This window comes from Empidonax traillii, unplaced genomic scaffold (genome assembly GCF_003031625.1).
Source record: "Empidonax traillii isolate 1590-97213 ecotype Southwest subspecies unplaced genomic scaffold, ASM303162v1 scaffold1381:size118516, whole genome shotgun sequence".
NCBI classification, from domain to species: domain Eukaryota; kingdom Metazoa; phylum Chordata; class Aves; order Passeriformes; family Tyrannidae; genus Empidonax; species Empidonax traillii.
In genome coordinates this window covers 81536-108539 of record NW_020956574.1, presented here as the reverse complement: position 1 = coordinate 108539, position 27004 = coordinate 81536, and the positions used below count along the sequence as shown (strand labels likewise).

General features: G+C 40.5%; 1 protein-coding gene across 5 annotated transcripts in view; it reads left to right on the top strand.

Moving 5' to 3' along the window:
- The first annotated feature begins 8079 nt into the window (after positions 1 to 8079).
- Positions 8080 to 27004, top strand: part of SNAP91 (synaptosome associated protein 91) — a 70890-nt gene continuing 51965 nt past the window's right edge. For 3 of the 5 annotated variants that reach the window (XM_027906974.1, XM_027906972.1, XM_027906973.1), the window contains exons 1-2: positions 8080 to 8392; positions 8992 to 9151. In XM_027906974.1, the coding sequence (XP_027762775.1) occupies positions 9022 to 9151 (130 nt within the window). In that variant the 5' untranslated portion in view covers positions 8080 to 8392; positions 8992 to 9021. The remainder of the gene's footprint in view (positions 8393 to 8991; positions 9152 to 27004) is intronic. The other 2 variants (XM_027906971.1, XM_027906970.1) reach the window with 1 other exon arrangement.

Genomic DNA, 27004 nt, shown 5'->3' with positions numbered 1-27004 from the left:
GTCTCATCAGATAGCTAAACAAAGACTGAAAAATTTCAGTAATGTTGGGCTTATTCTTCTCAGAGGCTGAACTCAACTTGACATCAGGAAATACTTGGCTCCTTTTCTGAACTCAAAGTAATTAACAGGTAATTGTTTTCCTCTTAGACTAAGTATTCTACAGCAGCAGGATAAACACAGTTTGGCTTCATTAAGTATGATGCTTAAACATTCCTTATGGTAATTAGTATTTTTTTTTAATATTTTGAGCAGCTAGTAATGTGCTTACACAACTGCACTAAACTCAAAAAGAAATTAACTTTGATTCATATTCTTTAAGTAGTATTTTAGTTTACTAACTAAGGTCAGGTGCTGCATCTCCTGTAAAACTTATGTTTTCTTGTGATAACATAAGTGTGTAGCCTGGGAGGAAGCAGTCTACTTCCTACCATGGTCTCATTAATCAAATTAACTCATCTACCCCATTCCAAATCTATGACCCTGTTTTTTTTACAGACCAAATTTTCAAGAAGTTGAGGATGACTTTTCTGGATTTCTCTTCAAGTATAAGCAGTTTTGATGAAATGAGAAAATCATTCCACAACCAGAAGATATAAGGAAAGAAATGAGGAATACCCTGTAGGCAAGAAAACATGGTCTCATTATGTGCACTAGATTAGACTGCTGAAGGAAGAGCAGCTGTGAGCATCAGGATTGCATCGGGCAATGCCTGTGCCAAGTACTTACCTGCATGGTGTGCGTGCAAACATAGGAGTGGCCAGTTTTCTCCTGTGCTGGAATACATGTTTTTTTCCAATTAGGTCATCATTATTAGACTGCACAGTGAGCTAAAGAATGGTCTCTGAGTCAGGACTGGAGATTGCAAAAAGCCTGCTTACAGTCCTGCCACTGTGAGAGCTGGTGGAAAACCTTCTGGTTTAGGTGCAGTTTGAACCAACCGTTCTGTGCAAGAGGATGCCTATCTCCCTCTACAGAAAGAGTAGCAATGTCTACAGCTGGGCAGGAAAAAATGCGAGAAATAAAATCCTACGTCTTACAGATGCTCCCGAAAAAGAAAATTATTTTTCCATTTCCGCTTCCTTTTTTTATCAAATGATTCAGTCAATTTGAAGAAGTAGAAAAATTCTTCCCCCTTATGGAAAGCAGCCTACAGCCACGGTACACGTCTATCATGAGAGTATGCATGGACCTCCCTATGAGGAGGACAGAAAGAGACTTCAAACACTTTAATCCATTTTCTCAAAATTCTTTAAGGAGGACATGAAAATCAGAATGCAAGCAGTCTTGTAATGCCAGTGTCATCCCTGTCATACATAGAAATGAAAATGATACCCCAGTCCTGTTGGTGGTATCTGATTACAAAGTCCTAAGTCTGACCAGTTTTTTTTCCACACAGCATCACACTGAAAGTTCAAAGTTTCAGAGTAAAAGCTTTCCAGCAAGTAATCTTATAGGATTTGCTTCTAGATATATTCACTTGACTGCATTACAGTGCTAATGATTCCAGTTTACCAAGCAATCCAAAACCAGAAGGTCTTAGTCTTTTATATAGTTGTGACACATTCAATATTATGCAAGATCAATTCAATGTGCAAGTCATAAAGTCAAGAAGAAGGAGTGAAGGAGCTGATTGACTATGTCTCACCACCAAAATGGTTCTTAGGTTGCCACTGGAGGCCAATACAATCAAAAGTGTCCTCCTGTGGGTGTACAGATTCAGTTAAAGAGCAACTTCAAGCCTGGAAGAGTAGGATGTGAGAACTCACCACGCCGTACCAGTCACACTACCACTTCAAAAGCACAGCTGAAGAATTTGGTCTTACATTAGTAGACTGAGCTTTAGGCTCACAGCCCTCAGCAAAATTATGATGTGCACTGAAAATACCAAAACCGTTAAAAGATTAGGGATTAAGTGTTGCTAAAAGCAGAACCAGAAAATCACTATGATATACATATATGCATGTATAAGTTTTAGCATATGTCTAATTGCCTAAACCAGCTTCTTTTCAAGTGAACAGAGGTCATATTTGGTCATAAGGTATTACAATTCATAATCTCCCTTCCTTATTAAATACATGCTTATCTTTTTATGCTTAGAACTTATTTTACCCTCTGAGTTGAAAATTGTACTTTTATTTGACACATGTCTCTGATCTATTGAACCTCTGCTCAACAAATCTGTCACTGAAATTATAACTTCAGAGATTTCTTAGCAGACTTTGACTGTCACTTTGCTGTACAGCTGAATATTTCTGAGCCTAGAGCAGCGACAGACAGAGCAGGCACCTTGAACAGGAGGTGGGTTGCCCTTCCTGGCCCTGGCTGAAGGCCCACTATCTTAATAGCTTTTGCCTAACACTCTCTCCATCAGCTCCTGCAAATACTGGACAACATGTAACATAAAAACCTGCTGTACTTGCGCATAGTTTGCAAAAGTACTCAGAATGTTAAAGTTGCTATTTAAAAGCAGCCCCCCTTTTGCAGAAATTGTCAAGTTGCCAAGAGACAGACAAGCAGGTGAGAGACAAGGCTTAGGTTTCAGGATGGCAGCCTTTACTGATTTAGCTGAGCAAAGAAACGAAACTGCCTTCACTTGATAGCCTTTTCTTTTTGAAAGGATATAGAGAAGCTTTCTCCTTAGCAAGTCATTGCTAACTGCTTCTCAGCCCTAGTACCACTTGTGCTCTATGTAAGCTATGGCACATGATGCTTCCACTGTCAGAGCAGATAGAAGCCAGGCAAGCCACAGTCAGTGAACAATCCCTGGTTCTATATATGATTGCCATAGCCAGGATATAACCACTATTTTATTAAAATACAACTATTATGGATGTACAATTATTGCTGTTTTTAGTACAAGAACTAACAATTCACCATTTACAGAAAAATGCTAGCACTTTGTCAGTATGAATAACAAAATAATGCACCTTTATCAAAAAAAGTTGGTTTTGCTTGAAAAGAAAAATTGAATGTCCACAAAGCCAAGGTAGGTTAAATGTTTAATGTCTTTCCATGGATCAAAATTTCCATGGCACACGAAATTTGGATTTTATTTCAGACAGCATCCTTCCCTCCTTGAGGAAATGATGCAGTTGTGAACAATGCCTTCAGAGTTACGTTGTGTTCAAAGACAGGACCATCAACTACTCAACGACTAATAAATTTTAAATGTCAATTAGTACTAAATTGCCTGTTTCTGTATAGTCCTGAAAATCTGTTTCATTAAAATGTCTGTGAAGCCCAGCATAACTTCACTTAAATTTTTTGACAGATGTTCCCCTTTGCACTATCAGCAGCTTCAGTGGAATATTAAACATTTGTATTGAGGTTGACTTACAACTTTCTTAAGTTACTTCTCACATCTGTCTAATATCAATATAAAGCTGTTATTTCTACACTGAACATATTAGAATACGTATCACCTATAGAAGCAGCAAGTTATTTATCTTTTGGTACACATACTTGTTTAAATAATTCTGTAAAAGATTAGTGCTCAGTGTAAAAGAAAGGGTAAAAAAAAAGAAATAGAAGTCTAAGTCTGTTGTGTGGAAGTCCAATAAACTTCAAAACTCCAGACTTTTGCATTGGAGACTCTACTGAGATTACAAAATTAGTGATCAAAATCAATATCGAATAGTGAGGAGTTTCACAGGTACTGACTTTCATGATTGCAGGACTTTTCCTCCATTTTTGATACATGTGTCCATCTTCCCCCTTTCTGGTCTATTAACCTCAGTGTTATTGCCAGACCTAAGCCAAAAGCTACTCCAGCAGCAAAAGCTACCCTTGCGATGTGGATGACCAGGTCCACTAATGCTTCAGTCAACAGAGGTCTCTAAGATTACATGGATTTTAAGGTTTTCCTTGCACGTTGGATAAGGGGAAGGAACACAGCTGTTTGCTCTGTACAGAACAGCACAGCACATGCCAATTACTACCTTTCTGTAACCATCATCTCTGTAACATGCCAGTAGCTCCATATTCTGCAGAACATGACCTCAGTTTGACATGGCTTAGCGACCAGTAAAAGAGCCAATTAGCTATTCTTTGTGTAACTTTCTCTCTCCTATTAATTCTCTCCCTTATCTAAATTAACTTTTTAATTTTCAAAGTTCTTCAAATACACAAAAAAGGCATTTTCTATAGGATGTAGAGTATATACTTAAACCTCTGAGCCTTTACCCTTACCACTCTGTATTGCTGTCCTCTTAGATACAGTAGTTTAAGTTGTTCTCCAAAATGTAATGAATCTTCTACCTGGGATGTATGAAACCATTCAGGCTATGTCCTTCTCAGGCCATCATTCTGACTGGAAAATCAACAAGCTTCTTTTTTTTTTTTTTCATTGGTGCTTTATATCACAGCAATCAAAGGAACTACTGGAACAGTTGCCATCAAGGAGTGTGAGTACAGAGGCTGAATAAATTTTTGTGGACAGAACCCACACAAGACCAAGCAATGAGGCTACATTTAACGGCAAAAGCAAAGAAACTCCTGGGTATTGCATGATTTGAGCTTCTGCTGTATGTGTTGTAGAGAAGCATACTGCTATCTACCTGGATCCATCAACTTGATACAAAGTCACAAGGATGCTTCTCCTTCGAAAAGTCTCCTCCCCCTCCCCAGAGATAAACAGATCTCTTCAGGACTGCTGCTGTAACTGTGGTTACAGCCAGCCTCTCCAGGACCTCTGTCTGTAACCACTGGTTGCTAGTAATAAGGAGAGGCAGAGAAGCAGCACTGGGACTGATGCAGGCTCAGGCATAAACAGGATAGAGTCTAAACCTCTGCCTGGCCTCTGAAGGCAGGAAGAAAGGGCATTGAAGCTGGCTGAAGAACTGGAAGACCTTATAGGAGAGACTGGGAAACAAATGAAAAAAGGCAGAATTATGGTGAGAAAACCCTAACTTTTAAGTGTACTTTCATGCATGAAATAGAGTGTACATGCTTTACATCACCCTAGAAATGGGCATCTCTAGTGCTGAATTCAGGTGAGATTAATCAGCCCTAGATATGCCTCCTTCCCTCCATGTGGTTGCCTGAATGTCAGATTAACACAGACCAACTCTTTTTTTCTCATTTCAAATTCAGTTAAGAATTATCTTTTTGCATCTGTCTCAAAATGGCTATTCAGTTTGTTATTAATACATCTTCTCTCCATTAAGGTTTTCATTATGAAGTTGAAAGCACAAACAGTCAAGAAAAACAATTCTGTGTTATTCTTAACAGTAAGAACCCTTTCCAGCTGCTTATATGGCCCTTATCTAGACTTTCTAGTGCATCCCGCCAGCCAAACTGTGAACCTGGGTTTCAAACAGCCAGCACACCAGGCAACTTCTCAGGACTTAAGAGTAAAACTACCTTGTCAGATGGTAACCTCAACTCCTTATCTATTTAGGCCTGGGCAGCTCCCTCCATGGTCTCTCCTTATTCAATATGGTTCCTATTTCCTGTGTGGCTTTTATCACAAACATGGACTCCTGTTTTGTTGGGTTATTTTTTGGGAGGTAGTGGTTGGTTTCAAATCCAGAAGCAATACAACTCCAGTAGATCACACCTCTTCACTCTGAATTTTAAGAATATTGATGTCTTCTTGTCTTACCCTCTTAAAGCATCTTAGGTTTTCATAAAGATCATCATGCATCAAAAATTCAGATGACATGCTCTCAGGAATGAGATTTGTCTGAAATATTTCATGAATCTCTCATGTCATATGATCCTGATTTTGCTCAACAAATCTTTGTATGCGGGAGTCAATGGAAGTCCATCTCCTGAGTGTAAGAAGAGATAGAGGAGTCCCATGTAGGGCAGTACTGACCAAATGTGATATAGATGTAAATAAGAAAAATTTTGTTCATGAGACTGGTTATTTGTTGGTGAATATTTAAGCAAAGGCAGATAAATTAAAAGCTAAAATGCTTCTGTAATTGCATTCTTGCAATTTGTTCCTTTGGATGCTTCAGATCATGACTTACCCACCTGCTGCCTTATAACCAAAATACTGAAGGATCTCTTTATTATTTGCATTTAAATTCAGTTTGCAATGCATAAACTTTAAGGCAATAGTACAAATAATCTGACTTATCTTTTCCTTAAATATTTTGACAATATTAAGATAAAAAATTAGTATAAACAATCATAGTTTTTGGTGACACAGATGAGAATCTTAGTAACGGAAACTGCTGATAACAATATGGACTAGTTTAGAAAATAACCAGACCTCCAACTGAAGAGGTACACTAGATGTTAATAAAAGTTGCATTACTAATTAAATACTTTGCCTAGCATAAAGTTGAAAACTGTCTTGCTTGCAGCAAATAAAACCACTCTAAATTTTTGCTGGGTGGAATCAGAAAACTCCAAAACAATTTATGTATTTTTTTACTTCTAGTTAAAAGGAAACCTTTTTTAAAGTCAAGCCACTCTAAACTCCTGTCAGTTTTACCAAAAAAAGTTGATTCATTCTTAATGCCAGTAACAAAATAAGACATATCTGTAGATCCCAACTGTTTCTCTCCTCTGAAATCATTTGGAACTATGACATCAATAACCGATTGTGAAGTACAGAGGAAAATCTGTGTGCCTGTGCTAAGACATGCCTCTAGCTACCACAAATCACTTCCTTAATGACAAATTCCTAGGAATGGAAGTTAACATTTCTGTGGTAAATGAAACATAATTTCCAAATATTATTAAAATTTGTCTGCACTTGAACAGTGGACTATAGTAATGTTGAAGAACGTACTAGTATATTATCTTTCTGTGCAACTCCAGTGTTTATTCATTTGCTACTCATTACTGAATAGGGCCGAGAAGCACAAACACATTCTCACTATTGGAATATGAGAGTCCCACTTACAGGAACATTCAAAGTTTGCAGACACATAATTCTGATTGCTAACAGCGACATACAATTTACATCTTTTTTGAAATTAAATCCCTCTCCATATTCAAACACTGCATTTGAGAAAACTTCTGAATCTTGAAATCCAAACATGTCGATCTGCTCTGCAGTTAGAGAGGAATTTAATGAAGGAAATTTAATCAATATCAAAAGCCTGAACATTCCAACACATTTCTTGAATTGACACAGGCACAATTTTAATAGCTGTTTTGGAAGAGATTTCCCACAGAAAAGATTCCTTTAACTTTTGAGCATTATTTTAACTGCAGTCACAAGCTTTCAGGTGGCCTAGGACTTTAAAATCTCCTGGTTGTTAAGTTAGCAGAAAAAAAAAAAAAAGAAAGAAAGAAATAGTAAGAAAGCTGCTGTTTCATACTGTCATAGACCACAATTCATCATCAGTATTCTGTTCCTGGCATAATAAATAAAAATGGTGCCGTATGTCTTTGTATGCAACAAAACCCAATTATCACGTTGTGTGCACAAATCTTCAGTACTGACTGTACATAATGTTTTCTCCAGCTAATTAATAACATGCACTGACATCGTCTTCTGAAATTTGTTCTGCCGGCAGCTTGAAGTAATTGCTACCAGTGCCATTTCGTTTAGACCCCACCTACTTAAATCACTTTACTCCAAAACTAAGTTCAGCCAATTTATGGTAATATATGTATGCTACATTTCCCAATACTCCACGGATCACTCCGTTAGGCTCCAATTACACAATTAAATTGTGGCAATATATCCTCCCGAGTGTAGCGCTGGGTTGTAACCAAGAAGACCTTTAGGGTATCTTAGATAACAGAAAGAAAACCCTTCAGGGAGCATAATTCAGATGTCTTTGATAACAATATCATAACAATCTTATGGAGAAATCTAGTCTATGTGCAGTTTTGGAATCCCTCAGGGCATTATTTTACGCGTTCACGATAGGACCACGACGCAGACAGGGTGGCTTCGGCTTCCCGCTAACCTCCGTGCCCCGCGCATCCCCAGCGGGACAGCCTCCGTATCGGGGCAGCTCCGGCCGACCACCTCCGGGGAGCGGGATGCGGGTGGGGGGACGGGGTCACCTGACTGCGCCGGGCCACCGATCTGCGGCGGCGAAGGCAGCGCCGCGCCGGTCCGCTCCGCTCCGTCCCGCCCTCTGCACCGGGGTAGGGGCGGCGCTGCTGCGGCAGTAGCGCGGGGATTAGGCTGCGGGAGGATTAAGCCGCCGGCTGGAAATAGCAGCGTCGGCTCCCGGGCGTGGACGCCCAGCGCATCCCCCGCATCCCCGGCGGCGGCGGCGGCGGCGGGAGGGGCAGCCCGCCCCGCACCTGGGGCTACCGGGGCCGGGGGTCCGGGGGGGGCTGCTGCACCGCGGGGCGCCTCGCCAGCGGGCCGGGCGGCGGGCCGGGCCGGGCAGCGGTCGCGGCGGGAGGCGGCGGTGCCCTCCCCGGAGAGGCGGCGGCAGCAGGAGGACGGGAGGCAAGGACGCACTGACAGGTCGGCCGCTGGCGCTCGCTTCATCGCGCTCTCCCCCCGCGCCTGGGATGCTGCATGGCGCTGAGCGCCGCCGCATGCAGCGGCGCCCCGTTTCCCGGCGCGGGGGGTTCCCTGTCGGGCCGGAGGTTGGCGGTGGGGGGAGACACCGGGAGGGCATAACATGGCGCAACGGTGCCATAATCTCCCATCGGGCAGGCGGCGGGGCGGGCGCTGCAGCGGGGCCGGGGCGCGGCGGCGACTCCTCAGCGGGGCCAGCTCCTGGGGCGGGCGCTGCCGGGGCAGGTGCGGGAGGGGCTCTTTGCCCCTCTGCCGGGGGCTCGCACCTTATTTGTGTGCAGCTTCCCTCAGCTGCCGTCATTATTTCCCCTTCATCCGTTCCTTGCAACGCCTAAAATATCCTTCTTTCTGCCCCAGGCGGCTTCCAGCTAGGCAGAGGCTTACACAACCGGGCGGGGGGTCTGCGCCGCGGGAGGGGCCGGGCTGCCCGAGGGACCATTGTGTGTGTCTGTGTGCCCCTGCCTGTGCGTGTCTCTGCCGTGCCTACCGCCGGCGACAAACCTGGGATCTCCCTTCCCCTCCCGTGTTTTCCGCCCCTGCAGAGCAGGCAGCAGCCAGCACGCCGTTCGAAGATGTCGGGTCAGACGCTGACAGATCGCATCGCAGCTGCTCAGTACAGCGTTACGGGATCGGCCGTAGCCAGAGCCGTCTGCAAAGCCACCACGCATGAAGTGATGGGGCCCAAGAAAAAGCACCTGGACTGTGAGCATCTCTTTTTGTTTCCCCAGCAATGGCCCGGGGCTGAGGAGCCTACCCGCAGGGTGCTTTAGCGGGCCTTTGAGCCGGCTGGCTGTCACGCTTGCTCTAATCCAGCTTGCAAAGCATAAGGGTGATGGAAAATCTCCAGGAGAGGATGAGTTATTATTGCATTTCTTCTCTTATTGCATAATACTGGCCTTTCGGCCATTTTTTTTCTCATGACCTCTTGCCTTTTATGTAGGAAGACAGTGCAAAGAGTGCCTTGTGGAGCAAGGGCTTGGAAAGAGGCGAGGGGATCGGACACAGGGCAAAATGGACACATGCTTGTCACTGCCTACTTTGCTCAGAATTAAGCTAGGCTGAGGTATACATAAATGCTATGTCCAGAGTCGGCCAAACACTGGTAGGAGTGCGGCCATCGCCACGGCAGACTTCTGAAGAGGTTTGATGACGGTGTGGTTAAATGTCAAGGCACTGGGATAATGCTGTGCTGTAGATTGGGACAACCTTTGGAGAGCTTAAGGACTGTTGCTGAGGTCCCAAATATCTGACAGTAACTTCTTGAGCTGCCCAGTTGTTTCCATCATGTTTTATTGAAGATGCTGGTGGTTTTATCTCATAGATTTATGATGTATTCTAGACTGATGTTAGCTAGTTTAGCCAGGAAACAAGGTTGAAGGCGAAACATTTGTTAAAAAACAATGAGCTAGTGGTGTTTTGTTGACAATTTCATTTCAACTGTCAGTCCCTGCTTGGAGTCACAAAGTAGAAGAATGGTGAAATAATTTAGTTGCGTCATGTTAACTAGCCCTGTTTACCAGTAGTAACTCTGTCCAGTACTGAACTTGGCAGATCAACAGTAGATTTTACTATCTAAAATTAAGTGGGTTTCCCGTGGTTTTTTGGACCTGGTAAGAAGTACTTTCAGGTAAAGATCAGCAGGTTTTATACCAGGCAGTCTCTTGGCTGCTGGCCATTAATAAGCAATGCTGGTGCAGGTGTTTGTAAGTACAATTCTGATGATGCTGTATTTGGTAAAAGGAGGTAGTTTTACTTCTGGAAAATACTTCCAGATTTCAGTTCTGTTGACTTTGTCACTAACCCTAGAGGGATAAATGGTATGCTGGTCTTTCATTATATCTAAATACTCTTGTATTTATGTCTAAGAAATGCTGGTGTAAGCAGCATTGATTGAAGACTGACTTGAGTCTAAAACGTTTAAATAGATCATCAGTCTTAAAATCATGTATTCTGTCTTATTTTCGTGTATTTTTTAAAAGTCATCTTGGTTATTGATGTCTCTCCGATGTTGTTGTTTGATAGCTGTGGACACTTTAATCTATAGGTTGTATCTGGACTGTCCTACTGTAACTGTTACTGGAAGCTTTAGCTCAAAAAAAAGCATAGCTCATGTATTTAAAAACATGTTGTGTCTTTGCATATATATATATATATATATATAAAATATAAATATATATAAATACTATCTGGAATAGGCAGGATTAAAGTGAGGTTGAAACAACCTACCAGTGCTATATTAAGGACTCTAAAGGGTCTGTGTTTGGATATTGGTGCTAATGTTACTACTTGAGAAAGTGAGTGTAGTAGAGACAGAAGCCAGTAGCATTCTGTGCAATTTCATATTTACCTGCATGTCAGACAAACAAGAGGAAGAGAAATTACAATTTCCTGTAAAGATACATCCATGCTCGTTTTTCCTTGTATTTTCCAATCTACATATAACAGTTCAGAGTTTAACTGTCTGATATGATTAAGGACAGAATCTTGTCTGTGGGAATTATGCATGTTCAAAATTTGTGGACTATAAATGAAAATCAAGTTCATGTTTTAACAGAAAAAATATTATCAGGTTCTTAAACCTGAGGCATGTCCTCATAACTGAATTGACAGGCAATTTCTTGAACTCTGACATATGTCTTGTAAGCAAGTGTTAAAATGGGCTTTATATATTGTAATAAGAGAGTAAATTACAAGTTCATCCTCTGAAACAGCAGTGCACACATGCAGACAGGAGATATGGTGCTAAGTGGAGGTAGATCTAAAGCACGTGGCTAAGTTCATTTCAAATTGGATAAGTAGCATTTGAAGATGTGGAGAAGGAAAGATAAAACTATCCAATGCCTTACAATAAGTTTTAAGTCGAGGTACAAAGGATTGAGATGATTAAAACCTCAGGTACCAGGGAGTGATGGTTGAAATGATGCTTCTAGTATTGGTATTAGGGTTCTGTGTCTTTAGGGAACTCCGTAACTTTCGTTAGTGTTTTAGTAGCCAGGTGTCATGCCACACAACTCCTCTTCTACTCCCCTGCTTAGCAATTGGACTTTGTAAATTAAATTGAGAGATCAACTATTTAACATAAATTAAGTAGTCCTGTAAGGATAGGATACAGTGAAACCTGCCCTCATATGTTTTCTGCAGAAGGTATTAGTTCCAGAGGGTTATGGGAAGATTATAGATGAAAAAGTGTGGGGTGTTTTGGTTTGAGGCTTTTTTGTTTGTCTGTTTGTTTGTTTGTTTGTTTGTTTGATATAGGTTTTCCCCTGAGTATTACTTAGAGGGAGCTTACTCTCAGGAATAAAAAGTATGATTTGGGTATGAGTTCATGAGTGTGAGGAAGGGAGGAAAGAACATAATTAATGTCTTCCCAGAACAAAAGCTGAGCTGCTAAAAGTTCACTTTTGTGTGTTTTTCTGTATGTGCATAGTTTTCAACTACAGACTTTAATATAGATGCTTCTGTCCTTTGGCATGGGCTCTGGGTGCTGCACAGGCTTGTCATGTAAAGAAGTACTGAAGAATCATTAGGTTGCTATTATATGCTCAGCAAGATTTACCATTTTCTTGAACTCTACTTCATACTACTGAATTTTCAGCAACTGCTGGAAGTAGTGCAAGATGGCATTAAATGTGCTTCTCAGTTTCCTGTGGGGGGGAAAGGAATGTAAATCTGTACTGCTCTGACGGTTTGGGACAGTTGATATGTTAAAGGTGTCTTAAAGTCACGAGAGTGATATGGATTTATATCCCTCAGCTAACCATGTTGTGTTAACTAGATTACAATTAGATACAGAAAATGAGGAAAGTCTTCCCATGAAGAAGTGGATATTAGCAACTTTATTTTGATGCAAAGAGAAGGGCCATTGCAGAGTGGGTGAATAAGGCATATGGATATATAAAGCGATAATTCAACTGGGAAGGCAATCCTAGGGCACAGCATTGAAATTTCATTCTCAGAATAGTTCTGAAAAATGTGTTAAGGCTTCACTGAGGGTTGTGGGGGACAAGTACAGTCTCAAATGGTAATGACTGATGATATGAACGGGGAGGTGCTTTCGGAGAAGGGAAATAACTTGACTTTCAAATATGAAAATACATGATAGATGTATATATCTATCTCTATATAGACAGAGAATCTCACTCAGAAACAAACCATCAGGCTTTCATCTAGGGAAGTGAATTGAAAACCAGTGAAGTTGTTGCATCTGCAGTTGGTTGTAACAGGTTCCTGTTTCTGAAAGTGTTAAAAATGGCTGGGATTTTCCTTGACTGATTTTGCTGAGTGAATTTCTTTGCAATAGGAGGAAGTTATGGAGTGTATGTTCTAAAAAGACTGCATGGTGCCTTCTTAATTCTTCAAAATAATTCTCATAAGGTAGAAGGCCCTTCCAGAGGCCTGATCGAGCTGGGAGATGCTTATGAGAAGTGAAAGCATAGCAGATGAAGATCAGGATTCAGTTACCTGTGGCTGTGGAGATGAGCTGTATATATGTTGTAACATATTTCCATCTCAAGTCTATTTCTGTATATTTATATGTAGCTGGCAAACAAAGGCTCTAAAAGCAAGTTTATAGTTTCATTCATGACAATAACTAAACTGTAGGGCTGATGTCAGTATTTTGCTTATACAGACACTCTTTTCCTGCAGTGTTTCTACCTTTCTTCTGCAAACTGTGGGGTTGACCTAACAAGTTTGGATCGCTGTGGTCTCTGCTGTTGAAAGAGAAGTGTCTGTTGTCCAAAAGCAGTGGATCAAAATGAGCCTTTTTGCCTATGCTCAGTAAAGACGAAGTTGCCTCTGTCTTATTCCTGAAGAATATGTCTGTCTCTGTCTTTTGGGAAAGGTGGAGGTCAATGGAGCTATCTTGAGTCCCTAGACTTCAGTGTCTGTTACCTGGGTAGGTTAAAGCATAAGGTTGACTTGGATGTGTATTTCAGAAGTTGTTTGCTGTTGAAGCGATTTGAGGAGTGTTCCAAGTCTGTTGGCACTTGGGGCCCTTTCCTAGTGGGAGTAGCGCAGATGTACTGCATTGCTCTGCAGTCCAGCTGACAGTCTTTACAGCTGTGCAAGTATCTTGAAGAAAATTGCCGAGAACACAGTCCCTGTACATACTGGGCTTAATCCTTCACATTTTACTAATGAAACTGCTTTTGTATATCTCACGTGTATCTTGTATTGCAGTAATTTGTCACAGCTTCTATGTATGAGAGAACTGACTTTGTTTAAAGTTACAATTGAAGATCAGCTGGAATACTGTGTCTTGGTTTTTGTCATCACAGCTAAGGTGAATTGTAAATTGTGAACTTCTCTGTCACCCTAGTGAATCGTTCTCACACCTGAAAAGAAAAAAAAAAATCCAAGCAAGCGATTATTTTCTTTAATTCAGTAATGGTTTATTTGTGTTTAAGGCCTTTTCATCAGTCTTTGTGTGGAATAGCTCTCTATCTCTTTGGGCTTCTACCATGTCCTTTCCCAAAACAGTATTGAAGACACACTTCATCTGGAGGCATGTGGGTCCCTGAATAGGAGTAGAAATGTCTTTCATGGGTAAGGGGAACTAATAAGAAGACTTCTAGAGTATTTGTTCTTGAGTATTTAAGTGGCATTAACTTTCAATTCTCCCCCAACACCATACTGTTTCTAAAGCATATGTAATACCAAGAGAAGGCTGCTCTTTTAATTAAGCTAAGACTTAGCTAGCAAATAATTCTTCAAAACATGTTTGAATCTTAATTCATCTTAAGATATGAATGCTGAAACATGGGCAGGATCACTTGATCTTGTGCATCTCAGCTGTTCTGTATTTAAGTTATCTTGTGGTGCAATGCCTGGGGAGAGGAAAGGGAGGATGAAGGAACAGAAGATTGGGTAGGCAGTGTAATATTAAACTTTTTTTCACCTAAGCACTGTAACTTGATAGATGGACTAGTCCTACCCACCCTCCCCTTGTGATTTCCTCAGCTGAGGGCGAGTATTCTTAGACTTTTTCAAGAGTAAGCAAGATCCTTCTGTTAAACATGCTTTGTCAAGGCCATGGATGACAAATTCTGGGTCAGCTCAGGTCTTTCTGTTGTACTGAATTCCATCAGTAGATCTTGACAATGGAGTAGCTATTTATGAGATGGTCAGGATGACAGTGACCAGAGCCTAGTGTTAATCACTTCTCTTTAGGAGCAGAGTGTGTTTCATAGTAGTCTCATAGCGTTACTCCCTTAGATCTTGGGTGACAGTAACTGAACAATTTCTAAACAAGAACAAAAGTCTGCAGTTTGATTTCCTGTGATTTGATTTGACCTGTGCCTCTGATTTCCCAGCCTCACTCTTAAACCCTTTGTCTTCTGTACCTGCCTTACATGGACTTGTCCCACTACTGAGGAATTCTGTGAAGTCTCCAAGAAAATGCTCTGTAGGTGGATCAGTCCATGTGAAGAATCCTCTGAAGTGCTTAAGAGTAGATGACAGTCAGGATAACTTTGAAGGGCATAAAGCATTTTGTATGCTATTCATTTTCCATGCTTCTTGCTGGATTGAGAGACTGATAGCCAGAGGAGAATTTTCTGTTCTCTTAGTTCCCTCTTTTGAAGAAATGGTAGTATAACAGAGGCACACCTGCTTCTAGTAATTTTTTGCCACTGCTCAAGATTCCTGAGACTGCTTGACTCCTCCTGGCCCGCTTACCTTTCCTCAGTACTGGTTGTCCCTAACATGTTTTTGGCTGCAAGGCTGGCCTGTGTGAGAAGAGACCAGGACATGCTCTTTGCCAGACATAGCCAGCTGCATGGTGGATCCGCTGCAATACACAGCTGAGCCTATCCACCAAACTTGTGATAGCTCAAGTAAAACAAACTTAAGGCAAAAAACACTGGACAGGCAATGGAAGAGGGGAAAAAGAAATGGCAGAGGGAACACCAAGGTTAGAGGTGGAGCAGGAGGTACTCCATGATGCTGCAGCAGATATCCCCTGCAGCCTGTGGAAGAGACCTCTATTCTCAGCAGTCACAGCTGCAGCATCCTCCACTGCATACCAAAACCTTGCCATGTGCACCCAGTATACCTCCTGGTCCTGAAGAAAAGAAAGGGATAGACCTTCCTCAGTCAGCTGTGGGCATACAGGATTGCTGAAAGATCTAGCTCCAGAATTTCTGGGGGTGAGGAAAAATTGACTATGGAGGGATGACATTATATCCCCTCCTTTAGCCTTTCTATGGCCGAAAGATGAGTCAGTGGTACCAAACAGTATCATTAACATGCCCTGGAACTTCTTTTCAAGGCACAGATCAGGATGGTGGTAAGGGTGAAAAAGCATAAGTTCTGCTGTGTCCCTAAGGGAAATAGTAGGGTCTCACCAATGAGTGTTTGATGAACTTTGGATTCCAAGCTTGAACGTGGCATGCAGATCCAAAGTAATATTCTGGCTGGTTTGGACAGAGGGGTTTCAAATACCATGCAAACAAGAAAGCAAGGAATAAAGCAAGCCGGGGTCTGAATCTCAGCTCAGGATATTTAAAGAAAAGAATGGGTCACCTGGCACAGGGCTAAACCCTGAACTCAAACAAAATGATACAATAGAAGAAGCCTCCCTAGTAGCTTTGCAGGCAGTAATCTGTAGCCCAGGGTTTGCAGCAGTACTTTCATTCCCCTGAGTCAGCAGTATCAGCAAGATTGCAGTGTGAAGCTTCATTGGTAAGCTGTTATTAGAGTATCCCACCCCATCAGATTCAGCATGGCTGAATGATTTTCCTTCTGTCCAAAATTTCACTTGGATGAGAGCTAGTGGCTTAAATTAACCTGAATAAACCAGATGTTGGCAATTGATAGAAGACAACTGGAATATTTGGCAGGGGCTAGCTTGTCACTTTGCAGAGTATGGTAAAGCCTGCTTTTTCTGGAATCTTGCACACCGTAAACTAGACCCCTAAGCCAGTTTTTAATGCTTTTAGTCATACTATTTTGATCATGTTTACTTCTGCAGAGCTGGTTGAAAACACTCAAAATCAATATATAACACGTTTTGCTTGTGCTCATAAAGTCTTCTCTTTAGGTTGTGAAACACATTTGCTGAAGCAGTTGAGAGTTGTAGTCCACTAGGAGAGGGAATATACTAGCCATCTGGACTAGCTCACAAGTGTTATTGGACACCAGCCTTGAAATGAATGTAGGTGGAATAGTAGAACAGTATTTTCTAGGCTGCTGGTAAATGGGGCATCCACTGGGCATCTGAGTCTTGTGGCTTAGTTGTAGGCATGGTATAGGAAATGGCAGTGCACAATCTTACCACTGACTTCTGGACAAGCCAAGTCTAAATACCCTTCTGTTCCTCCTTCCTGCCCTGGATAATGTGATCTCATGCTTTGTTTTAGATTATATCTGTATCTTAACTTAGTTTATTGAAAGGGATTGGATACTAAAAGGTCCTGGTGCTGTGCTGATATTGCGTATTTATGTAATTTTTACTCTGGTCATTTGAACTGAGGCAGCATGTCAGTTGGTTGCCTTTCCTAGAGCCTGTTTTTCCTCACTATTGATAAAACTCAAATATGTTACGATATTGTTTGTAGAGGAAATTTTGTGAGTACATAGACATGATCGTGCTTGAAGACCACCAAGAAAGTGATCCCTGTCTCTCATATGTACTGAAAACTGCAGATTGCTGACAGGACACATCTGCAACTTGGGTCTGACTCGTGACAATCGAATCGTTTTGGTCATAAGCCAATATACAAAGTTACCACAGGTAGAAAGCAAGCTGGCAGAAAATTCTGTGTTGCAGTTGGGCCATGGAGCTCCAACAAAACAGTTGAGCCATGTACTTTGCCAAGGTTGCTTTACTGTCTCAAAGAAGGAATGAAAAAGAAAGCAATGTGCTTTGCTCGTTGTCTCTAGGTATTTAGGAGACAAGGTTATGGCTGAGGTGTGAAATACCTATAAGGGTGCGTTGGAGAGTTCAACCCTCTTGAGCTAGGATTATTCTACCAAAGGACATGTCTTTTCAAGAAAGTGTCTTAAACTTTTCTGTCCTAAAGAGATGGGACAAGACTGTGACTTGACTGCTGATAGTATAGTCCTTCACTTCAGCCTGACTCTTGGCTTGGCGAGAGCACAGATGACACAATGGCAGCGGGTGCTTCCATACCAGATGGTCAGGGGTTAGCCTGCAGTGCCTGGCAGGCTCCCAGTGCCTCTAGCATAGTTTTGTTATATCTCTTAAGTCACTCTAGTGGTTTACAGAATGTTCTAAAATGGTCCTCCACAGAACTGAGAGAAATACATGACTGCTCAAAGCATGAATAAAACATGCTGACTTGTCGCCCACATTCTTTAAACATGTGAGAGTTTACAAGTTTAGAGGAAGGTCCTCAAAATAAGGCAGTGAACAGTTATCTTGCCACAGTGCAGGACTGCACTAGCTAGGGTGTACATCTTCACACGTAATTGAACATAAGTGCACTTAAGTGGGAGTTCAAACTGCTTTCACAAGGACTCTTCCCTTTACTTCTCATTTCAGGGACTTGTATGAAAGGGGGAAGCCAGCTGGCCTGTTTCCTGGCTCTAAAGGCTGCTGTTTCTCATTACATATAGGTTGAATGTAGACAAGAGGTTTAACATATCGTTGCATCAGTTCTTTAGCAACCTTGGAGTTTTAAAATTTAACCTTTTTAAATGGAGACTTGGCTTTGCATCTTGTTGCATGCTTCTGCAATCCAAAGTATGGTTATTGTGCCTGTAGCTCTTAATCTAAGTTTTATAGCTTTATGTAAACCTAATTAATAGGAGAATGTACATTCTGCTAAGGGACAGCAAGCCATAAGTAAGTCAGCATATCTAGTGTGCCAGTGTTTTCAAAACATGTATATTTTATCAGGGGTGATGTTTTGTTGCTGGCACGTGAAACAATGGTATTTTTATATGTGAGCCTTGCCTGTGACTTTCTGATCTTTCATTCTGCACCACGTAGAGTCTGGTTTTGCTAAGCTTGATTTAAACTTCAGATTGCTTTGTTGTTTGTGAATGGCAAGAGTGTTAGCAGGCAAAGTTTGATATGTTTGGAATAGATGAGTTTAAAGAGGTGATTCTTGTTTATCGGGCAGCTGGAAGTTGCTTAGTCAGTATTATGAGAAGGTACCTTAAAAATATAATGCTCCATATCATACTTAGGAGTTTAATCAACACTTCTGGGTGTTCCAGTTTGGAGATCTGACTCCACACAAAGCTTTGCTGCCTGGATGTGAGCCTATGTGATGCATTCCAATTTCCCCACTCATCAATAGCGTAATAGGAGATTTCCAATGCCACTTGCAAACGCATCATCCAGAAGCATTGGTGACTTTGAATTGTTGATAGCAACTTACTACTCTCAGATTTTTTAAATGATATTAGTCCTAACTGCATCTTCTGTCTCTCAGGTGGATGGTCCATTGAAATTAACAGATTTTTTTTTTTTTTAAACAATAAGAAATCTGCAGTATGTAAAAGGGTGCTGGCTCATGTTGAAGAGTAAAGTCTATTGGTAGTAGATGTTAGTTTTTTTCAAAATTATTAAAACTTAAACTCCCCTGTCTGTGCGACGGAAGCAAAGAATATTGTTTAACTGATGTAGTACAGGAGAACGGACATAAAGGAATTGCACATTTGGTTTCATATTTTACTTTATTTTTTTATCAAGGAGAGAGTAAAGCTGTGTCTAATTGTGAAGGACATCAGTCAGTTTGTAGAAAACGCCCTGTTTTAATGCACAGCATTAACATATGAGGCAGCCATCTGGGTTTAGGAATTGTTTTGGTCTTTTTGTTTCTTTATTGTAGATACATAGATACAAGAAGAAATGGATTGAAACAGTGACAACGGTGTTATAAAGTGCTTGCTGCTTAGTTGCAGCTGCTTCAGTGTGCTTCCAGGAGGTCATACTGTTGCACTGGCTGTATGAAGAGGTTTGCATTACACTTAGTTCCTTTTTGCTGCAGATATGTCCATGTTTTCAATAGGGCTGCCTGCATGGTTGTGGGCATTTCATTCCTAGTTAAGAATTTCAGATCGTGTCATCATGTGACATCCACTGACAAAAAAAGAAAAGCCTCAGAATAATTCTGCTGAGGGAGTAGGAAAAGCAGCAATCATGGTCTGGACATGGCTTCTGAGCCTGCCTACTCAATGGACCTATTTCCAGCATACAGGCTGTAGCTAATATATGTGACCATGTCACTGAAGTTGCTTGTACGTTGTCTCATCCCCACCCAAGTTTGGTTTTTTCATGTATTCCCAATGTGTAACATCTGAGTAGTGCAGCGGAAACATCAGGCTCCTTCCAGTATATTTCTGGTCTCATTCATATTTGTAGTGGATTTTAAATTGCTGTTCTTGACAGAGTTGAGAGGCTAGTAACAGCTTCATTTCTACAAGTTTATTAAAACCAAATGGTTTTCTGAAGAAAGGGGATCATTTGGGGGTAGAATTCTTCTCAGAATAAAAGTGACAGCAGTGCAGACACTGAAATAGCTCATGTTGATTACACCATGGCTCAGCTGATTACCACTTTCTGCCAGATGTGTTTGGAGTGTGAGATCAGCCCAGCATGTAAAGGCTGATTAGAAAATGCTGCGGTGCAAAGATTACAGTGGCAAACATGCTGTGGCAAACATGAAATCCTTGTGTTTCTAGTGTAGCCGTACTGTCTGGATAAAAGCTGCAGTTCGCACTGTTATTGATATTCCAGTAAGCAGCCAAGTGATAAGAATTATGAATTGATACAATCAACAGGTGTCAACAGGGGTTGGTCACCTTCATGAAAGGATAATAATAGGCCACAGCTGGAATCCTGGTATCCAGTTGGGGATGTGCCTAGTGTCAATAGGCGATTGACAGTGGTCATTTAAGTAGATCTTACTGACTTTTATCCTTCAAAGCAATAATCTTGCAACTCTGTAATGTCTTTGAACTTGCTTTGTTCAGCTGCAACAGGAGCTATGATGCAGCAGGACTGTCACTTTAATGTTTGCATGGATGGAGACAACAATTCCATTCCTTAGTGGAAATTCAATAAAGGCTTGGTGGAAGATTGGCTGGTGACTGCAGTTTCATGTTTCTTCTCTGAATTAATGTGTATTTTGGTCAAGGCTTCCAGGTTGGAAGTACTGACTGAAATGTAGAGTGAGGTCTGAGATTTGCCATGCAGGATAAAAGGTCCTCTTCATGCAAGTTACTGGTCAAATGCTACTTGTAGTATTAGTAGAGTTTTTACCTTGTCCCTTCCTCCTCTAGAATTTGGCATCTAAGATGCCATATTACAATAGTATAGGAAATAGTGTTTCTCCAAGACAACTGCTTTGATATTTTAACCTTATAACCATTGATTGGTGTCCACCAAATGCAAATGTAATTTTGCATATCTTTAACTATTAACAGTTGAGCAAAAAAGGTAGTGCAATGTGGATTTGTGGCTCAGCTGATTTTTGGAGTAGATCAGTAAAATGGAGAAGTGGCGCATCTAGCTCCAGAATTACTTGGTGTTTCATATCAACATAAGCAGAACTGCTCAGTTCTTGTCTTTGAGCAGAAAAATGCATATTTCTGTTGAGCTAGTTGTGGAGCAGAGTTTGTGTGGAAGGAAGGTTTGGAATGGGTTTTCTAAGTGAGAGGAAGGGAAAGATAAAGCAGTGATTTCTCATCTTTTCTCTGCTTTGCTGAACTTCTCTTCTTGCCTGAGACAAATTCTTTGGTATTCAAAGTGAGCGAATTCTGTACAAATGTGGTTCAAGACTGAGCTTCTTACTACTCTGGACAGGGAAAAAGATGCCATGCTTAGTAACTAATGCTTTTCCTATAGTGAAGCTGCTTAAAAAAAGCTGTGGTGGCTGTAGTTGGGAAGAACGCACGCAGCATTCTTGGACCTTGGGGCATTTTTCCCTTTGTTTAGTGTTCTGGCTTAATTTGTGTGAGGCTAAAATGCTGCTTTCCGTAGTAAGTTTGTACTAGAAAGTTTGTGTTACATATCTTCTGTTGTTCCAGGTATGAAATTCCTGAGTAAAATTGAACCTTTTATTCTTCTGACTGGTTATATCATGGAAGTCAGCAAGGTTTTGGACTTTGTTCATAAAATATGTTCATTGCTAATTAATTAACTATCTTAAAGACCATACTTGAAACTGTAATGACTGCTACTTAAAATGAGCTTCTGCACCTGGTCTGAATGCCATCTTTCAATTGTAGTACTCTCAGAGAGAACTCCAATGTAAACAGTAAAGGTAGTGCACACTGTTCCCAACAGAGGCAGTGGAACTGTAAGTTCTGGGAACTTTTTAAGTAAAAAAATATTCATAGTTCATGGAACTTGAAGGAGTTGCTCATCTTAAGACTTATTTTTTTTAACACAGTATAATCACACTTTCCCCCCATTATTTGTGTACTTAGAGAGACAGCTGCCTTGATTACACCCTTTCAGATCTAGCAGGAGACCACCTGACAGTTGGCTTTTATTTTCCTCTTTCCGAGAGAGCTGAAACTGAACATCTCAGGAGGAAAAGCCATATGTTTAAATAATTAAGGACCAAAAGGGGCACAAATCCAACATAACTGGTTTAATACTGCTAATGATCTGGGGTGGTTTTTACAGATGACTTTAAGCCAAATGTCTTGCCTTGATATGTTGGTTAAGGAGGGATGCAAACTGTATGGAAGTACTTTGGAATAAAATCATCAGTGTTTGTGGGCAGTAGATCTTCTGCTTTGTTTCAAAACAGATAATTGATGATATAGGAGGTGGTGCACTGTTTAAAAGGAACAGAGAAATAATAAGATGATTCTAAGGCTAATTAAACTCTCAGTTTGAGAAACTGGAGGATGCTCCAAGAGAAATTTGCTGGTACTCAGTCATTTGCCCTGTCTCTCCCCAGACTCTTAGTGTGATTGATAGGTTCTGCAAGACGCTTGATAATGCGGGTAGTGTGAGTATGCCTGTGAGTAGGCAGAGGTGAAGACATTGTTTATAAAAGCTTGTCTTTGTGGGGGGTGATGTTGTGTGGTTCAAAGGCTGACTGCCATGACTTACCGAACTGTGGCAAGTATTTGGCCTCACAAGAGTCTGAGATATATTTTGGAAGGAGGAAGTAAGGCTGGAGAGGGGAGCTGGCAGTCCCCTTAGGGCTAATGCTGCTTTATTGGGAAGACCTTTATAGTACCTGGAGAGCATGTGCTCAGTGGAAGATCGTGTTTCGATTTGTTGAGTTGGCATAGGCATGGAAGTGCCAAGGCAGTCCCTGAAAGATGCTGGACTTTGTTAAAGGGTAAACCTGCAGGGGTCAAGGTGAGATGTAGCAACCCTTGAGGCAGGCTTTTGGGGAGGAAGGAGGAGACGGCATGAACTGCTGTTCTGGTTGGGGTGTTACAAGCCAGATTAAGATGCATGTGGGGGTTAAAAGAATAGGCGGTAAATTTCAACCCGCAAATAAATAACCAGCTCTTTTTTTTTTTTTTTTTTGTGTAGTTGTTTGATAATCAAAGCCAGCAGCATTAAAATCATCTAATGTTCTCATGAACAATTATTGTAGCAGTAGAAACTGGTAACTTTGTTCTGCTTTCCAGTCCTGTTTTGTAGACATTTGTTTATGATCTTTTGTAGACCTGGAAGTTCAGACCTTGCATTGATTAGCACAATGCTGTAGTAGCTTCTTGATACAGTTCTGTGTCTTGTAAGGGAGGACTTGGACTGTTAATTGCCTATTTAATTTTTTTGGTTGAAGCTTGTAAACTCTTACTTTAAACTACTTTTTTCTGTTCTTGACTAGTCTAGTATTAGAACAACCCTGTATTTTCTTTTCTATAGGTCCAAGGCATTATTTAAATACCTACAAGCAAGAAAAAAACCTTCTGAAGACTATTGTAGCATTCAGTGTAATAGTGAGGAAGGTCTGTAAGGCAGTTACTGTCAGAGATTTGGCAAAGTTTAGGAACTGAATGTATGACACAGCTCAGATGCTGAGGCAGCTTGTGTGTTAATTCAGTAGGGAATGACAGCTGCTCTTAAGTAGGCACTGATATCCCTCTGAGCAGAGAGGTCTTGTACTCTGCTGCTGTTTCTTTGCATACTGAAATGTAAATTGTGAATAATTAATTTTGAATTGGGAAATCCCGGGTCTGTTTATTAAAGAATTGGGGGGGGGGGGAAACAAAACACACAACAAAATGAAATTGTATAATCTCTCTCATATAAAAAAATCCAAAGTCTCAATATTAGAAACTAGTTTTTAATGAGACTGAAAGACTCTGAAATTCTAAAACTTTCTTGCTGGTCTCCCTTTTTTTTTTTTTTTTTTTTTTTTTTTTTTTTTTTTTTTTTTTTTTTTTTTTTTTTTTTTTTTTTTTTTTTTTTTTTTTTTTTTTTTTTTTTTTTTTTTTTTTTTTTTTTTTTTTTTTTTTTTTTTTTTTTTTTTCCTCTTCCTTTATGAGCTTAAGAAACACTAAAGCTAGTCACATCTTCTTTTAGTGGTCTAAAGTGTCTTAACTTACTTCAGTCTTCCTCACTAAATCCTCCACCAATCATTCTCAATTTGGCAGGTTTGTCTTTTTGTTAGTGAAGGTATTAATTATACTCTACTTCTATTCCTTAATTAGGCTAAAGATGTTTTAAGCCTGGGTCAAAAAGCTGGTCTACCAAAATAGTTTAAAGACTGATATTTAGATTTCAGTTATGATGCCAAAGAATTGACAGCTACATATTTCTTTTATGTGCATTGGTTTTGCATCTTAAAACTTAACTAGAAAAAGTATATTGAAGTTCAGCTCATAATTTAAACAAGGATCCCTAGACTTAATAAGTATTCAAAATAGCAGCTACCAAAATATGAAGAAAGGAAATAGAAGAAGTCATGTACTGTGATCTGGCAGTTATAATTTATCCCCACAGTAAACTATGGGATTCAAATGAAGGGTATATAGATTCTTCATTCTCCAGCTACTTCCTTTCTATGACAATCATGATGAAAGCACTTGCTGCTACTGCAGTATGATTCCTGATTACTTACTCTGCTTGGAATTTGTATTTGAGCTCAGTGTCTGGGTTTGGGGATTAGCTGCCACTGTACTGGGTGGCTGCAGGAGCATTAACTTCATCAGAAGGGTACCTTTAATTCTTTTTTGCCCGGCATGTATGTGTCACAAATGGAATCAACTTTGCAAGATTGTTTCATATGCCTTCTGTTGGGCTGTTCTTCATCTGTTACTTCTTAATATTATCTATTTTGTATTAACATGTATACCTGTGATTTCCTTGGAAGGTTAAAATTCATCCTCTCTTTTGAAAATTAAGTTTCTGTCCAACCAGTAAATGTCTGAATCTGTGTCTTTTGAAAATATACTTTCTATGTTATTTCTTGTGTATACTTTCTCTTTCCTTGTACCTATTCTTCCTTACCACACTGAAGTAAAATTATTTTTTCCAAGTCTTATTTTAAAATTTAGCTTAGCCAACAAATTTCCTTGTTCAGTTTGTTAAGTTAGCCACTTTGTTGAGTTGTTCCAGGCGCTGATTATTGCTGTTTAAGCTGAACTCTGTGGTACTGGGGAAAGAAACCTGGGAAACTTGAGTACCTTATCTTTGTGGCGTGGCTAGATGGGAAACAGCTCTGCAAGAATTACCCCCCCGTACACTCCCCTGTCTCCTTTTTCTGTACTCAGATGATGAGTGACATCTTCATGCATGGTTTGATTCTTTTTCTCTGCACTGAAAGTAGTAGGCTTAAATTTAATCATGCCTCTCTATTTGGCACACTATAATTACTCATGTCCTAAAACATTCAGAGCTGCAGACTGAGATGCTGTACCCTCCAGCAGTTTGAAGAGGAGGCAGAAATGACTGACTGACTTTAGAAGCGGTGCTGTGGATGCATATAGTAGTGCCTTGTAGCCTCCATTGCCAGCATTGCTGTGGGTGGACTCCTCTGAGATTTCATTATCTAATGTCCATCGATAGAATACACCATTTAATTGTCTTCCATAGAGAGCTACATACTGCAACCTAGGACTAAAACCTTCTAAATTTGATGCGCTTTTCCTTATATTGAAAACAAGTGCTGTCATCTGCTGTAAAACCTCTGAACGGGGTAAACAGTGAGCAAACCACTTGTGACTTGCTTCTAGGCTTTTGCGAACTGCTGTCTTCTATAATGCATTAATCAGCAGCACAGAATAAAAGATTATTGGCCTGTTTATACAACAAGATCAAGGAGAATTGTTGCAGCTCTGTGAGCTTCAATTGCTGTCATTCAATATCGTGGCTTTAGTACTGTAATACTTTGCAGAACTACCTCCTCCAAGGGTAGTATTACTGAGGTTACAGAAGTCAACCTTAAGTTTCAGAAGGTGTTCTGAAAAAAACCCAAAACCAACATCCATAACCAAGACAAGAAAACACCATGGCAACAAATATATTAAATTCAAACTGGGTGAACAGTTCACATAATTTTTATCTCCTGTGTCATTACAGAAAAAAATTCCCTTGGCCTGAAACTGAAGACAACTTGCAGCTTTTATGGCCATACAAAAGACAATTGTAAATTGTGATTTTCCCAAGCTTCTGACTCTGAGCTAGAGATTTCTTGTATCTTGAATAGGTCTGTGTAATAAAATTAAAAATACTCATGAAAATCACTTGTTATAAATTAAAAAAAAATAACAAACCACAACCAAGCAAACAAATTAAACCTAAACTTTTGAATGCCTCTGGTACAGCAGTGTGGATTTCTGAATGCATCAGGTGTGTCTCAGTAGCTGATGCGACTCATCAATCTGTTTAGACAGACCTGTCCTCTGGACCCTTCCTACCCTGCAGAGGCAGAATCAGTAGTCTAAGAGCAGTTTGAACCTTGACTTTCTACTCCTAGGAGCATTAATACTCTCCATTATATGGGATTATGTAGGAGAAGGAAAGGAAGTCTGTAAAGTGGTGACCCTACTGCCCAAATGAATTGAACTCATGTAGAGTATTTACAGCAGACTCACATAGTTAAAAGTGTACAAGGATCAGTCACAGAATAGCCTGTCTTCTTTTAAAGTAGAATATCTGTCAACATTGAATGGCTTGAGTAGTTGGATGAAAATTTCTAGTCTGAGGGCAGGGAAGAAATCATTAAAAATGATTCCTCTGAGGGAAACTAAAAGATGAGTATTTTCGTTAGTAACACAGATATTGCTTAGTCTAGTAGTTAAACTGTTTAACTTTTTTTGCTCATGTCTTCACACTTTAAGCCTCAGCCCTACAATTAGGTCTGTAGCCTGTGTTCTTTGTGTTGCATGAAGTCATCTCCTGGTCTTGCTAGGGCTGTGTCGGGCATCACATGGGCTTTGGTCATGCAGTTGCAGTATGCAGTTTCCAAAAATAGGTAATAGCTTGTAGAAGGTAATTGCTAGCTGCCTAGCAAGAGTCAGTAGGTAACAGGTGATGTAGTAAATGACAGATCCTGTAAGAACATATAATAGATGCTAGTGAAAAGCTTGCTACCCTACTGTTTGATTTAACTACTTATCTTAATTTCATGCATTCTTCTGTGCAGGTCTATACCTTTCTAA